Source organism: Suricata suricatta, chromosome 5, assembly GCF_006229205.1.
Source record: "Suricata suricatta isolate VVHF042 chromosome 5, meerkat_22Aug2017_6uvM2_HiC, whole genome shotgun sequence".
Lineage (NCBI taxonomy): Eukaryota > Metazoa > Chordata > Mammalia > Carnivora > Herpestidae > Suricata > Suricata suricatta.
The window spans coordinates 52,990,254-53,006,509 of record NC_043704.1 but is presented as its reverse complement, the minus strand read 5'-3'; the positions used below and the strand labels follow the sequence as shown (position 1 = coordinate 53,006,509).

The window sequence follows — 16,256 nt, the reverse complement described above, 5'->3', positions numbered from 1 at the left end:
GTGACCAGATCACTACGTAGTGTGGATTTTATGCATGTGAGTTAAAGAGTGAGGGCCACAGAGCGGGAGGAATTTTATTTCACCTACACAGCTCTTCAGACCCTTCTAGCTATTAGATCCTGCACTGATGTTCTTTTAAAATTTGAGGGATAACTGATAAATCTTGCAGATGGTCTTTGACAGCCCCAGAGGAAATATGCCACTGTTTTAACTGTCCAATTTGTCTCTTTTTCTATACTTGCATAACAGTTTCGAAGTATTTCAGATAATGAAAAAAAGAATTAAGAAAAACAGTCCATAATGCCTCTTCCTCGAGATCATCATTCAGTAGGTTTCTTTCTTCCACAGCATAATTTTGGTCGATGCAAATTTTCCCACTTCTTTTATAGTGAGCAAACCTTTCCTCCTTGTCTTTCCTTAGATTTTTATAATCTTTAAATGAAGTATTAAATTTTCAATTTAGCATTACCATACTGTAAATCACAGGCAATAGCACTTTCCTTTTTGGGATAGATTAATCCCATCATGTTTATTCACTCATTTCTCAAACTTTTATTACTATAAAAATGGTACATCAGCTATGGTGTTTTCAATTTGTACGTTTTAATTCTAAGTGTGGATATAAAATTTTACTTTAATTAGTTTTTGAAGAATTTATTTTTAAGAACCTTATTGCTTTTCAAATTTTCTTTTTATCAGGAGACAATTGATGATTATTGTACTCTCCATAGGAATGGTGTTGTCTATCTTTTCCCATTGAAGCATGAACACTTGCAACTTTACAACTTGCTGTAGAGCCCGGTGTGCCCTATACCTGCCCAGTAGCGGAGTTAGCTTAAAGGAAGACATATGGTAGTGATTCAGAATTGAACTAAGTATTCTTGCTATTTGTGACGATATTTTTAGTGCACCTAGGGACTCTTTCAGTGAAATCATTTAATGGAGCAGTATCATAGAGCTGTATGTTTTATAGTCTATGTATGACCTGTAGTATATCCAGAATCTAATGTTTAGTCTTAAATGCATGGTTAGTAACAGCATATCTGACAAACCTATAAATTACCCTAAAGAAATTGTTTAAAAGTATGTGTATTATAAAAGGTAGTCTTTCCTCTGACCTATTGTTATATCACTGATGTTTAAAATGGCACAATAACTGAAACTAAATTTTGTTGAATATTTCAATCTAAGTCCTGGGAAAATTTCTAAACTTATACAGAAATCGCCTTATATGGTTCCATTGGTTACTCTTCCAAATCAGAATATTAACATGTGTCGCATGGAGTTTGATTTATCTTCTCATTGTTTCCTAAAATATTTCAACAAAATTAATTGAGGCTGTACCCTTGACTCTTCAAATATTGAAAGTGCAAAACCTAATACTAATTTTAATCCTGAATTTAATGAAAGCAAGTTTAGTAGCCTTACTTAGGTCAAAAAGTCTCCTGCAAAGCTAGGAATAATCACCATACTCAAAAAAGGAAAATAATAATCAGAGATTTCAACTCTTGTCTTACATTATCTAGTCAAAAATTAGTATAAATATGTGTTCATTTTCTTCTTTTAAATAATCAAATCCTTACATATTCTTAATAACAAACTTAAAGGGATGTTAAAACAATGAATTAGATCCTTAATATTTATAATTTATAATATTTATCATTTATAATTTATAATTTTTACCTTTTGGTAGCATTTCAGATTTTACTGATTTTGAATATCTGAAAAATGTTAATCAACCTGGGTTTGTTTTTGGTAGTTAAAAGCAAATGCTTTTGAAGTTTAGGCTATTTGCCAAGCAGTATGCTCGGTACTGTGCGTTAGAGGGTATATTTCAAACATGATAAGCAACCTAAGACCGTTGCCCTCAGAAGAATTTAGAGTACTTCTGGAGACACCGACAGACATAAAAGAGAGTAATCGATGAGAGAACAAAACAGGAACCAGCGATAGAAACGATGCGGCTAAGTACAGCATCAGGGAGTCAGAAATGCAGAGGTAATGTGGACCTACTCAGAACTGAAACCAGTTCTCTGGATTTCAATCCATATACTACTAACTTTAAATCGATTAGACCACTGGCAAAATTTATTTTTCTGCTTTTGGTTCCAGTTAATAAACATTAGAAGTAGCAAAATAATTTTTAAATTGTGTGCAATTCATAGTTTGCACTGTATCAGATGCCCCCTCCCTGACTGCCAAGGTGGTTGGAAATGTCACTTTTTAGTGTATATGCAAACCTTAATGTTAATAATAGCACAATTTTTAACAATTGAATTTACTGTTTAGTGAGCTGGTTAAAAATTACTAACGGGTGCCTGGGTGGCTCCGCGGATTAGGCTCAGGTCTGATCTCACAGTTGGTGAGTTCAAGCCCTGAACTGGGCTGACAGCACAGAGCCTGGCTTCAGATCCTCTGTCCCCCTCTCCCTGCCCCTCCCCCCACTCTTTTCCCTCTCCCTTCCTCCCTCCCGCTTGCTCGTGTGCTCTCTCGCTCTCTCTCAAAAGTAAAGACTTTTTAGCATAGATTGCCCAATGTAGTAGTATTTTAAAAGACACTTTATATATATAGGAAATTTATACACATGAATGCATTTATTCCTTATAAAATCCAAATGTCAGGTCCATTTTAAAGATTAACTGATTTGATAATGACACAGGCAAAACTCAAAATTTTTTTACAACAGCTTCTGTTCATTGTATAGGACAGAATGGGACAGAAAATAATAATTTGAAGCAATTTTTATCACCAAGAATTTTATTATTAAGATCTGAAGAATTTAAATATAAAATGAGTACTTTGTATTATCTAGGAATAAATAGGAGCATATTTGAGCAAGTGATGAATAAATTAGAAATAGGCAAGTAGATTAGAAAATGGCTAATATCAGTCATGAAATTATTTTTCTAATTTATTTCCAAAACCTTTGATCTTTATAGAGAATTTCTAGGATTTTTTTTCCTTCAGCCACTTCCTAGAGATAATCATTTTAATTTGAAAATTATCTTTACTTTTAAGATCCCTTTTTTGATCCAGCAAGTGGCCAAGTTCCTTTGCCTCCTGCTAGGAGATTACCAGGCGAAAATGTCAAAGCCAACCGAGCGTCACAGGACTATGACCCGCTCCCTTCATCTTCAGGTGAGTTAGCCAATCATAGTAGTATTGCCTCCTTGCATTTACATAGTGCTGGTCTTTCTTCAGAGCAGCTTTTTATTGATTACAGAATTTAATGAGCACCACCAACCTAAAGTATTTTTGTCACTTTGTGATTTGCTTATAAAACTTATAAGCAGAATCCCTACGAAACTGCCTCTCAAAGAAGAACAATGAAGCCTTCATATTATCCTTGTTCACTCAGTAAAGCACATATTCTGTTTGAGAATCTATTCCTTCTCTAACTTTTGTTCTGCTGTGCCAGAGATGAGAAATGGGAGAAATCTCTTTGTATATCAACATGCTGCATTCTCGTATTTCTCTATTAAAGGGAGAATTCTCCTTAGAATTAATATTAGCACCGAACTATTAATTTTTCAACCTTATTTAAGAAAATGCTGCACTGCTCCCCTGCAAACTATTAAGCAGAATGAGAGAAGGATGTGCCATTTCAGTAAATACCAGTCACGCTCCTAACCGTTAATAATGAAATGCCACTGCTTTGCTCCTTTGGGAGGCCTTCCCCACCACCATGTCTAAATAGTTCCCCAGACGTTGTGCAATCCCTTTCTGCACTCCTCTTGTGCTTTTTCCTCATAGCACCTGTCACTGCCTGAAATTCCATTCGTTTCCTGATTAGTTATTTGTCCATCTTCTTTGCTAGAATATTAACGCTTTGAAGATAGGAGTATTGTTTGTTCACTGCTGTATCTCTACCCGTAGCACATGGTTCTTGGATAGGTGGGTGGCTGAGTAGAGGAGTGAGTGGGTAGAAGGAAGGGGGAGTAGCTGCTGTATGAGTTATGCTGAACACACATTCTTCTTTATTGAAGTACAGTCGACACAATGTTACAGTCGTTTCAGGTGTCCAACGTAGTTGATAAATCTACACCCTGTAAATCTGTGCCTCACACAAGTGCCGGTACCATCTCTCACCATTCAGTGTCCTTACTGAATCACTGACTATATTCCCGGTATCGTACTTGTTATCCTCATGACTCACCCTTCCATACCTGGAAGCCCGTATCTCCAATTCACCTTTACTGATCTTGCCCATAACCCCCCACACCCCTCCCCTCTGGTGCCCATCAATTTGTTCTCCATGGGTCTGTTACTGCACACACACATATATGTACACATATACACACATATCATCTTTATCCTTTCATCTATCAGTGGACACTTGGGTTCCTTCCGTATCTGGGCTATCATAAATAATGCTGCTGCAAAAAATATAGGGGGTGCATAGATCATTTCAAATTAGTGTTTTTGTTTTCTTTGGGCAAATACTAGTAGTGGAATTACTGGATCATATGGTATTTCTATTTTTAACTCTTTGAGGAATCTCCAGACTGTTTTCCACAATGTCTGCACCAATTTACATTCCTCACCCCCAACAGTGCTCATCCAGGATATTGGCCTGTAATGTTTTTGTGAGTGGTGTCTTTGTCTTGGTGGTTTTGCTATCGAGGAAATGCTGGCCTTGCAGAATATATTTGGAAGCTTCTATTGTTTTTAATAGTTTGAGGAGAATAGAGATTAACTCTTCTTTAAATATTTTGTAGAATTCACCTATGAATCCTCATTTTTTAACTCATTTCTGGACTACTGTTGTGAGTTGATTACCAATTCAATTTTATTACTAGTAATTAGACTGTTCAGAGTTTCTCTTTCATCCTGATTTAGTTTCAGAAGATTTGATATTTATAGGAATCTATCCACTTTTACTTTGTTCGCTTCATTGGCATATAATTTTTTATAGTAGTAGTTTCTTCTAATCCTTTGTATTTCTTTGGTTTCAATTCTATTTTGTTTCTACTTTTGTGTTTTTATTTCTTGATGTACAAGCTAAGGGTTTATCAGTTTTGTCTTTTTTTTAATCAGAGAATCAGCTCTTGATTTCACTGATCTTTTGCAATGTTTTTCCTTTTTTGTCTCTATGTCATTCATTTCTCCTCTGGTCTTTGTTGTTTCTAACCTTGGGTTCTGTTTTTCTTCTTTTTCTAGTTCCTTTAGTTGTGAGGTTAGATTGTTTGAGATTTTGTTGTTTTCTAAGTTATATCTGGATCACTACAAGTTTCCCTTTAGAACTGCTTTCTCAGTATCTTTAAGATTTTTAGACTGTTGTTTTTTTTCATGTTTCCATGTATTTATTTCCTCTTTGATTTATTGACCGAGTGGTTGTTTAATAGCATATTGTTTGGCCTCCATGTATTTGTGTTTTTTCCATTTTTTCCACTTGTGATTGATTTCTAGTTTCATAACATATGATTGGAAAAGGTGTAGGATATGATTTCATTCTTATTAAATTTGAGATTTGTTTTGTGGCCTAACATGTGATCTATTCTGGAGAGTATTCTGTGTGCACTAGAAAAGAATACATATTGTTGTTTTTGCATGTTCTGCATGTATCTGAAGTCCATCTAATCTAATGTATTGTTCAAAGACATTGTTTCCTGATTGATTTTCGGCCTGCATAATCTACCCATTGAGGTAAGTGGAGTGTTAATGTCCCCATTCACAGTGCTGTCAGTAGTACTCTCCTTATGTCTGTTAATATTTGCTTTATGCATTTAGGTTCTTCAATGTTTGGGGCATGGATATGTAAAACCATTAAATCCTCTTGTTGGAGTGACCCCTCTATCATTATGTAATACCCTTGTTTGTTTCATATTATAGTCATTGTTTTAAAGTCTATTTTGTCTGATAAGTTGCTACCCTAGCTTTTTTTTTTTTCCCCACCTCCATTTAGATGGGATCTTTTTTTTCCATCTTTTCACTTTTAGGCTGTATGTGTCTTTAGATCTGAAGCAAGTCTCATGTAGACACCATACAGATGGGTCTTGTTTTTTATCCATTTGGCTGTCTTGTGTCTTTTGATTGGAGCATTTAGACCATTTACATTAAAGTAGGCACCTGGGTGGCTCAGTCTGTTAAGCTTCCAACTTTGGCTCAGGTCATGATCTCATGGTTGGTGGGTTCGACCCCAGTGTCGGGCTTTGTGCTGACAGCTAGCCTGGAGCCTCTCTTCAGATTCTGTGTCTCCCTCTCTCTCTGAACCTCTCCTGCTTACGCTCGATCTTTCTCTCTCTTTCTCTCTCTCTCTCTCAAAAACAAATAAAACATTATTTTTTAATTTTTTAAGTAGTTACTGTTAGGTATGTATTTTTTGCCACTTTAATTTTGGATTGTTTTATAGTTTTTATGTTCCTTCCTGCTTTCCTTTCTCTCTTTACTTATGATCGATGACTTACTGTAGTGTTATGCTTAGCTTTGTTTTTTATGTATTTATTATAGGTTTTGGGTGTGTGGTTACCATAAGGTTCATATATAAACATCCTAAGTATATAGCAGTCTATAGTAAGTTGATGGTCACTTAAGTTTGAACCTCTGCTCAAATAACATGCTCACTCTCCCCTCCACATTTTATGTATATGTTTTCATAGTTTATATCTTTTTATTCATAATTTTCTTCTAATTATGACCTTTTCTTTTCCTCTCAGGAGTTCCTTTGACAGTTCCTTTAACCCTGGTTTAGTGTCAATGAACTTTAACTTTCATGTGTCTGAGAAACTCTTGTCCTTTAATTCTGAATGACAACCTTTCTGGGTATTCTTGGTTGTAGGGTTTTCCTTTCTGTATCGTGCTGTTCCCATCTGGCCTGCAGAGTTTCTGCTGAGAGGTCAGCCTGTGCAGTGTCCCTGGTATATAACATTTTGCTTCTCTCCTGCTGTGTTTAAAATTCTCTTTAACCTTTGACATTGTAATGAATATGTGTCAGAGTGTGGACCTCATAGGTTCAACTTGTTTTTAACTATGTGCTCCCTGAATTCTGCCTGAATCTTGTTTCCTTCCCTAGGTTAGAGATGTTTTCAATGTTTGCTTGATGTTTTCCAAGAGATCCTTTAACCTATCCTCCTTCTTTGAATTTTTTTTTTTTTTTTGCTGCTCACCTGGGGTGCTTTCCATTATCCTGTCTTCCAGATTCATTTTTCTGCATCTGCTAAAGTACTGTTAACCTCTAGTGTGTTTTTCATTTCAGTTATTGTATTCTTCAGCTCTGATTGGTTCTTTATATTGTTTATCTCTTTGTTGAACTTGAGTTCTTCCATTCTTCTCTGCAGTCCAGTGATGTTTATGTTCATTAAACTCTTAAGCAATATGCCAAGTAATCTGTGTTAATTTAGTTCTTTTTCGGAGGTTTTGTCTGTAATTTGGAGCATGGTTCTCTGTCTTGTCATTTTGGTTGATTTGGGTGTCTATGAAATAGGTGGAATGGCAACTTCTAAACATGATGAAACAGTCTTGTGTAAGATCCTCCTTTATCGACTGTGTGCCTGTTGCATTTGGGTTGCTGGCGGAGGTCCCTCAGCTGAAGTATGCTTGGACTGGGGTGCTCCCAGGACTCTCCAAGCAGAGAATGCCCTGGCAGGACAGCTGACGTGGGTATCAGCCAGGGTGTCATGGGATGCTCAGTGCAGAGGTGCCCTGGAGGGGTGACTGGAGCCAATATCGGCTGCAGGTGCCCAGAGCACTGGGAGCCAGTTCAGGCATGAGCCAAGAAGTTCCAGAGCACTCTGCACCCTGGGGTGCCCGGGCCAACCGTCTGAAGCTGAAGTGGTGCAGGAAGTGTTCCAGGGTTTTTGTAGCTGTGCCACCTCCCTGCAACAGCAGGAGCTGAGTGCTGATTAAGGGAGCGCCACGCTGGGGCTGTCTTGTGGGATGCTAGTGCCGATTGGGCTAGGGACCCGGGGCTCAGTGAGGTGGTAGATCAGTTAAGGTGCCTGGACCCTGCTCCCATCACCTCTATCAAGGTGGAGGGGGAAGTGAACTGCGTATTCACCTTCCTCTCCAACCTGGAGAGTTTCAGCAGCTTTCCCATCATTTGGCAGGGTTCTAGGACTTGTCCCTTTAGATTCTAGTTGCTCTTTTAAACCACGGCTCTTTTAAAACCCTAGGGCAGACAAATCTGGGTTCCCTTCCTTACCCTGTCTCCATCTCTCTTGTTGTTTTGCCTGTGGTCCTCCTCCTGTTGTACAGAAGCTGTTCAGTTAGCCCTCAATTCTTCAAGAAGAATTGCTTTCTAGATAGGTGCAGAGTTGGCGTGTCTCCACGAAGGAGGGGAGTTCAGGGTCTTCCTACATCACCATTTTGGGTCAGAACACATTTTTTGAGCAATATAAACAATGTTTTTGTCTCATAATTGTAAACATCAGAAGTTTTTCCTATGTAGATTTTTGTACCCAGCTCACAGCTCAATTCACAAGGACATATTAATAGCAATAGCCATACATTCTGTAACCTCGGAACCAAGATAATTAATGAGTTGCTTTAAGAATTATTAACATAGTAGTTCTTATGTACTTGATGATCTGCATGGCAGAAGTAGAAGTCCCCCTATGGTTTTACATATTTTAACATCTTAAGATATCTCAGAAAAGTATAGAAAATTGTATTAACCTTTTCAAATTTTGGTCCACACTGTCTTAACCTATTTGCTTCTAGTCCTTCCAAGATTTCAGATAGATCCGTGGGTGGCCATTGAAACACTAGTCAAGAGGCTAGATTTCCAGACAGATGAAAAAATGTGAAACTCATGGAATGACATTATCTGACAGCCTCTGTGTAAGAGAAGGAAGCAAATCCCTTAAGGAAATAACATTAAAATATAACCTTGAGAAAAGTACCATGACTGATTTAAAATAATGCATTCACTGCCACCAACTCTGGATTAAAAGAAATACCTATTCAAGTTTTTTGAATAGTTGTGGCCAAAATGCTGTATTTACACTGCTTCTCTGCAGTTTTGCTTCATACTATGTGGGTGTTGTAGAGCCCAGAGGAACGTCACTCACATACGATTTCAGATGGTAGGAATTCTGATTAGCGTTACACTAGAGATTTCGAGGAGGAACTGAGTCCCAACCTTGTGGAAATATACCCAAAAAGGCATTCACCAGAAGCCTCAACTGGCTTTTACCTGAAAAATCATCTTGATTATTATTCTGAGGGCCTAGCTGTAACACCAAATATTTTAACCTTCTTTCTGAACTCTTTACAAACACATGCAAACCCCAGGAAAACAAGATACGTTTTTCCATCAAGATGCTTGTTGTCATGTAGCTCACAAGACTAACAGGCTGCCCACCAGTGTATTTCCCAGCAGCAGAGGGACTGGGTTTGCCTTTTGGGTCAGGTCTCGCCATTGAAAACATGAGACTGGGTGCTCTGTGCCTTTAGGACCCTAAGAGCCCTAAGTTTGCAGTGACGTGTTCTCATTAAGGCCTTTTTTAGATGACCTTTAAGGATTCCTACAAATTCAGTTTCTCGTCTTTTATGGTGTTCTAAATAATGATAGTGACTTATAAGTCAACTTTCTGTAAAAAATATTTTAACTTAAAAATATTTAGACACCTAGGTAGTTCAGTCGGTTAAGCCTCTGACTTCGGCTCAGGTCATGACTCATAGCTTGTGGGTTCAAGCCCCAGGTCAGGCTCTGTCTTGACACTTCAGACCCTGCTTCGGATTCTGTGTCTCCCTCTCTCTCTGCCCCTTCCTGACTTGTACTCTGTGTCTTTCTCTAATTTAAAATTTTTTTCATTGATTTAAAAATATTTCCTTCTTACTTATAAAGAATGTAAACATGTATGTCTACATATACCAACAGCCTTCCAAATATTTTATTCCTTCCCCCAAAATGTAATATTCTTTGATGTAACAATTGATTTTTAATGATATGTCATAATAATCAGACATTTCCAAAAAGTGGATTTCACTGAACCGTTAAATTTGCATGTACCTGCATGTAAGGCAGACATCTTTTTTTTTAATAATCTTAGTTCTTCACATGGGTATATTAGTCACATGATATCTATACTGGCTATGTTTGCATTTTTATAAAGTTTCCAGTTTGCTCTTCTCTGGTAAGATATAATGTGCTATGGTTTGAATACCATTTTTTAAAAATCCAGGGAATACAAGTTATAATAGAATAACGTCATAATGACATGTTTGTGCTCTCGCTGACTAAGTGTGGCATTAGTTCTGGGGAAGCTTTTTCATTTTCTCCATATTTAGAAGGCAGGTGAAGATAATATTTAAAAAACTAGAATTTCAGCTCATGACTTATTAAATAGGTGTTTGATAAAAGCTCTCATTACCAAATATACTGATGAAATAAAGGAAGTCTCATAAAAGGAATTAATTCCAATACCACTTTTTTTATAACTAGGTTAAAGGAAAGTCATAGAATATTAAGTGAATTTTATATTAAGGCCAAATATTCTATAGTTACCTTTATTAATATCTCAGTTGAAAATCATGGCTTCATTTCACTCAAGTTTGGAACTCTGGGGTCATTAGTGATAGATGCTTACAAACAAATTATGTGTATAAGATTTTGTTTTGTGTTTCAACAAAGGAAAATGTAGTGCTACAGTTTTACTGCAATTCAGCTACCTTAGATGTCTTCCTTACATACAGTTTTGGTTTCCAAACCACAATACCTGGAATCTTTTTTCTTAACAAATTTAATAATGCAATTCTCTTATATAGTGTTTTAATACATCTAAAAATTTATTAAAACCTTAGTCTTAACTCTCATAATTAGCTACCACTGTGTATGTGAAGATATTTTATTTTAATATAGTTTTCACTAAATTACAAACATGTGTTATAAAATCAGAGTATCTCTACGGATAGCAATTGAAGCTTATGACATAAATAAGTTCCAGAATTAGTTGATCCATCTTATAGTAGAATAACGAAGTCATAATGATAATGCAATTAAAATTTCTTTTAATTCCTTGATCAGTTAAATTTGCATTTTTAATTCTCAGATATTATAGTTGAGAAAGTCAGTCTAAGTCTTAATGTCTGTATCAAATACTATCCATGACATATTCATTAACCAAGATTATGTCTCAGATTGTACATAGTATAATCATTTCTAAAAGGGAGTTACTGTGGGCCAAATGTTAAGCTAACTATTTTAAGTATAGACACATAGATTACATATAGAGAGATAGTATATATAACATATATAATTATATAGTTCTGAACAACACAGGTACTATGGCTTTAACCAAAAGTGGACAATCAGGAAGTTGCTCTGAAGTCTGTTTTACCAAGGAGGAAAATGTAAAATTTGCATAGGTTTTTAAGATAAATCTGTATTTATTTTAGTGTTTTAAAAAAGGCCTTCTCACATCCTTGAGTAAACCTGGTGCCGCACGAGGACGTGTGGTGTATAAGCCATGCTCCCTGCACTTACTTTGCTATCGTTGCCATTGCTCGTATTCAGAGCCATGATGAGCACGGGCAGCAGCACGAGGATGGCATTCATTCAGGTGCAGAGGTTCCCGTAGAGCTGGAAAATTCCATAGTAATTCCAGTGGACTTCAGTGTTTCAGGAACTATGAGAGAGTTTCAGCTTCTGTTTCACTGCTGCTTTCTATCATTTACACATTCTAAAGGAATAAAGAGCCGGTATCTTTTTTAGACATTTTAAAAAATAACAAGTGGGAAAGTAAAAGCTGTCTGTAAGCTTGGAAAGAGATGTGTAGAAAGGATTGGGTTAAATAATATGCTCTAATGATGAGCAGGAATATGAAAATGATTTGCATCCCCACCTTTTTTTTTTTTTTTTTTTTAAGTTCCCACTCTTCATTCAGGTTATAACAGATCTTCCTTAAAAGCCTTCTATAGATTTAGGCACTCACAACAAATTCCCTGCTTACCCCCCCCCCCCCCCGCCCTCCACACTTCTCTGACATTGCTATTAATTTAGAGTAATTACTGTTCCGTAGCATTTAAGTATAGCAGTTATCATAGATGTGAATTCATTGTCCTTTCTTTTTAATGCTCAGTATATGTGCTGAAGAGGCCATTACACTAATTAATTTGCATACTACCTGACTGAGAAGGGATAAATAATACCTCTAAAAATGAGATAGGAAAGTAGATATAGAAAGTGAGAATTATACAGGTAAATTGCTTAGCTCAAGGTCACTCAAAATCTTAGTTGCCAAAATGAGATGCCTCTGACCAATCCAAGGTGATGTTCCTCATCTACATCAAGCCAAGTCTCTGTTGTAGCTGTCAGTTACATGGTGCAGAGTCATTCTACCCCAATTAAAACAAACAAAAAATTAAGATATACCAAATTGAATAAATATTCATTAATAAATGGAAATTTATATATAACAAGTGGCCAAAAGTTGAAACAGAGTCCATTTTACTTCCATTTGTAGGCTTTAATACATGATAAATTTGAAATTCCAAGCATGTGTAAGATTTTGAAGAGATGTCAGCATTGTTTTGAGGAACATGGCCCTAACATTGCAATGAGGACTAGGTTTAAATGAGCTGGGATATATGAGTTTTGAATTTTAAGGGAAAATATCTATTGGGAAAATAAATCTTTGCTTTAAGAAGGTCTTTTTTTTTTTTTTTTTTAAGGAAACTATCTTCAAAATCTGTCATGATTCCTTGTAGAGGTCATTCGAATCATTTTCCCTGGCTGATATTTCAAATATGTTTTGTGTGTCAAAAGAAAATATACCAGTTTCAGGATCAGAGATACCTTCACTACCCTAGGGTTCACTTAATCACCAGGTGCGTGTGTGTGCACACACTTCCTCATTAACTTAGACTTCTTGAATTATGTTTGCTACTTATTTTTTTCAAGAAAAGAACAGTCTTCTGCAAATTCCATTGCCAGTACTAATTATAGCAGCCATATAAAACAGATGGCTTTCTTGGGTTTTTTTCCTGGTAAAAGGTACCTTTTTTTTTTTTTTTAGTGTCCTCTACTAGGATCAAAAATACGTACCTTTAGGGTGAAAAGATGGTGGAGTTGCGGATCCTGAGTTCACCTCTTCCCACCAACACACTAAGCCTGCAACCACTCATAGAGCAACTTTGTCTGAAAATGACCAGAAGACTAGCAAAACCACTCTTGCACAGCTATAGATATAAAGAAAAAGCCACACTGAGAAGGGTAGAAGGGGCAGAGAGGAAATGTGGCTGCGAACCAAACGCCTGGCATGGCAGCCCACAAGCAGGAGGGATATCACCGGGACAGAGGTCCTCCCTGAGGAACAGTTCAAGCCCACACTGGGTACCTCCCCCCACCCTAGGCATCTACGTCAGGAATATGAGACCCCATAATATCTTTGAAAATCAGTGGGGCTTGACTCCAGAAGAGTCAGAAGGCCACAGGAAATTCAGACTCCACTCTATCCTTAAAGGGTTCACACATAAACTCATTCCAGGACTTAGCACAGAAACAGCACTTTGAAAAGCACTGGTGCCATTAGAGAAGATTTATTATCACAGAGTATGTGCAGGAGGGTCAGAGATCTGCGGAAACTTTTTCCAAGTATGGAAGTATTGGCAGGCACCATTTTTCTTGCCCTCCTTTAGCCTACCTACCCCAGTGCTGGTAGTCACCTGTTCAGACACCCTCCATCTACTTTCCTAGCACTGCTCACCCCACCCTGGCATTCCCTGTGGACCCACCCTGCCCCTTCCTACAGATGTCCCTCCAAAGTGGTTTCTGCCCTGCCACACCTGAAGGGCAACCGTGGCCAGGACCAGCATGCTGCCCCCTGCCCCACAAAGCAACTCCTGCTCTGGGGCAGAGAGAAGCCAGTCCCAACCACACATAGCCCACTCACGGACTACCCCTGGGGCACCTGGTTCTGATTCTGGGCCCTATAGGAGACCTACACAAGGCCACTATCTTCAAGATCAGGAGACATCACTGATCTACCCAATATGTAAAAACAGAGACAGACAAAATGAGGAGACAGAGGGATAATTTCCAAATGAAAGAACAAGGCAAAACCTCAGGAGGGAAAAAACAAAAACTAAATGAAACAGATAAAGTAAGCAATCTACCTGATAAAGAGTTCCAATAAATGGTCTTAAAGATGCTCCTGGACTTGGGAGAAGACCAAATGATCTCAGAATTTCAACAAAGAAAATATAAAAAAGAACCCGTTGTGCTGAAGAATATAGTAACTGAACTGAAAAATACACTAGCAGGAATCAAGAGCAGCTGAGAAGATGCAGAAGAATGAATCCATGATCTCGAAGACTGAATAGTAGAAGTTATCCAAGCTGAACAGCAAAAAGAAAAAATAATTTTAAAAAATGAGCATAAGTTAAAGGACCTCATGGACAACATCAAACATACTAACATTTATATCATAATGGTCCTAGGAGGAGAAGAGAAAGGGGCAGAAAACGTATTTGAAGAAGTAATAGCTGCAAACTTCTAGAACTTGAGAAAAGAAACATATTCAGGCTCAAGAAACACAGAGAGCCCCAAGCAAGATGACTCCAGAGAGAGCCACACAAAGACAAATAATATTAAAATTCTTGAGAGCAACAAGAGAAAAGCAACTAGCTGCGTACAAGGAAACACAAAACTTCCAGCTCTTTTTCCACAGAAACGTTGCAGGCCAGAAGGGAATGCATGATCTATCCAAAGGGCTGAAGGGCCGGGGGGAGGGGGAACACTACCAAGAATACTGCACTTGGCAAGATTATCATTCAGAATTGAAGGAGAGAGAGTGTTTCCCAAACAAAAGCTATAGGAGTTCATTATCACTAAATAAGCCTTATAAGAAATTAAAGAGACTTCTTAAGTGAAAAAATTAAGAAGTCTTTATATAGTAACACTGGTAGATTAATTTCTTATAAAGCTACTATGAAGGTTATAAGACAAAAACAGTAAAATCAGCTCTATCTACAATATGCAATATTACATAAACACATAAAAAGGGTGGAGGTTAAAAAGTACTTTCAAAAGGAGTTCAAGTTTACAGGACAATCAGAATAAACTACTATATAAATAGACAGTTATATATGAAACTTAGGGTAACATCAAGCCAAACCCTATAATACACACACACACAAAGAGAGAAGGAAAGCCAAGCCTAACACTTAAAGAATGTCATCAAATTACAAGGGAAGAGAGCAAGAGAAGAAAGGAACAGAGAACTGTAAACTACCACAAAAACAATTAACTAAATAGCAGTAACTACATACCTATGAATAATATCTTTAAATACAAAAGGACTAAATGCTCCAGTCAAAAGATATAGGGTGAATGAATGAATAAGAAGGGTCCATCTATATGATGCAAGAGACTTCACATCTTAAAGACACATACAAACTGAAAGCAAAGGCATGGAGAAAGACTTTACATGAAAATGAAAAAAAAAAAAAGCTGAGGTAGCAATATTTACATCAGGTAAAGAGGACTTTAAAGAGGACATTACATCAGGATAAAGAAATCAGTCTAACAAAAGGTTATAACAATTGTAAATACCTAAGCACCTAACATAGGAACACCTAAATACATAAAGCAAATATTAATAGACATAAAGGAGAAATTGACACCAATACAATAATAGTAAGGAACTTTAACAGCCTGCCTAATCAATGTATAGATTAACCAGACAGAAAATCAATAAGGAAACAGTGTCTTTGAATAACATATTAGACCAGATTGACTAAGATTTATGCAAAACATTTTATCCCCAAATAGCAAAATACACCTTCTTTGTAAGTGCATATAGAAACTTCTTAGGATAGATCATGTTAGACCATACAAAAAAGTCTCAAGAAATTTAAGAAGATTGAAATTATATAAGGCATCTTCTCAGACCACAGCAATATGAATTTAGAAATCAGTTACAGGAACTGGAAGAAACACAAACACATGGAAACTAAACAGTACTCTTCTAAACAACCAGTGGGTCAATGAAGAAATCGAAGAGGAGATTAAAAAAATACCTTGAGGCAAGTGAAAATGGAAATAGTGTCCCAGAATCTTTAGGAGGCAGCAAAAACAGTCCTTATAGGAAAGATTGTAGTCATACAGGCCTACCTCAAGAAACAGCAGAAATCTTGAACCATTTAACCTTCCACTTAAAGAACTGGAAAAAAGAACAAAGCCCAAAGAAGAAGAAAAATAATAAGGATCAGAGTGGAAATAAATGGAATAGACTTAAAAAAAAAAACTAAAAAAAAAGATCAGTAAAATTTAGAGCTGACTCTCAGCAAAGATAAATAAAAGTGACAAACCTTTA

The 16,256-nt window shown here is 36.9% G+C and overlaps 1 protein-coding gene across 8 annotated transcripts in view; it reads left to right on the top strand.

Moving 5' to 3' along the window:
* Positions 1 to 16,256, top strand: part of CBLB (Cbl proto-oncogene B) — a 213,007-nt gene that overhangs the window by 187,034 nt on the left and 9,717 nt on the right. For all 8 annotated transcript variants that reach the window (XM_029939225.1, XM_029939228.1, XM_029939227.1 and 5 more), the window contains one exon: positions 3,019 to 3,138. In XM_029939225.1, the coding sequence (XP_029795085.1) occupies positions 3,019 to 3,138 (120 nt within the window). The remainder of the gene's footprint in view (positions 1 to 3,018; positions 3,139 to 16,256) is intronic.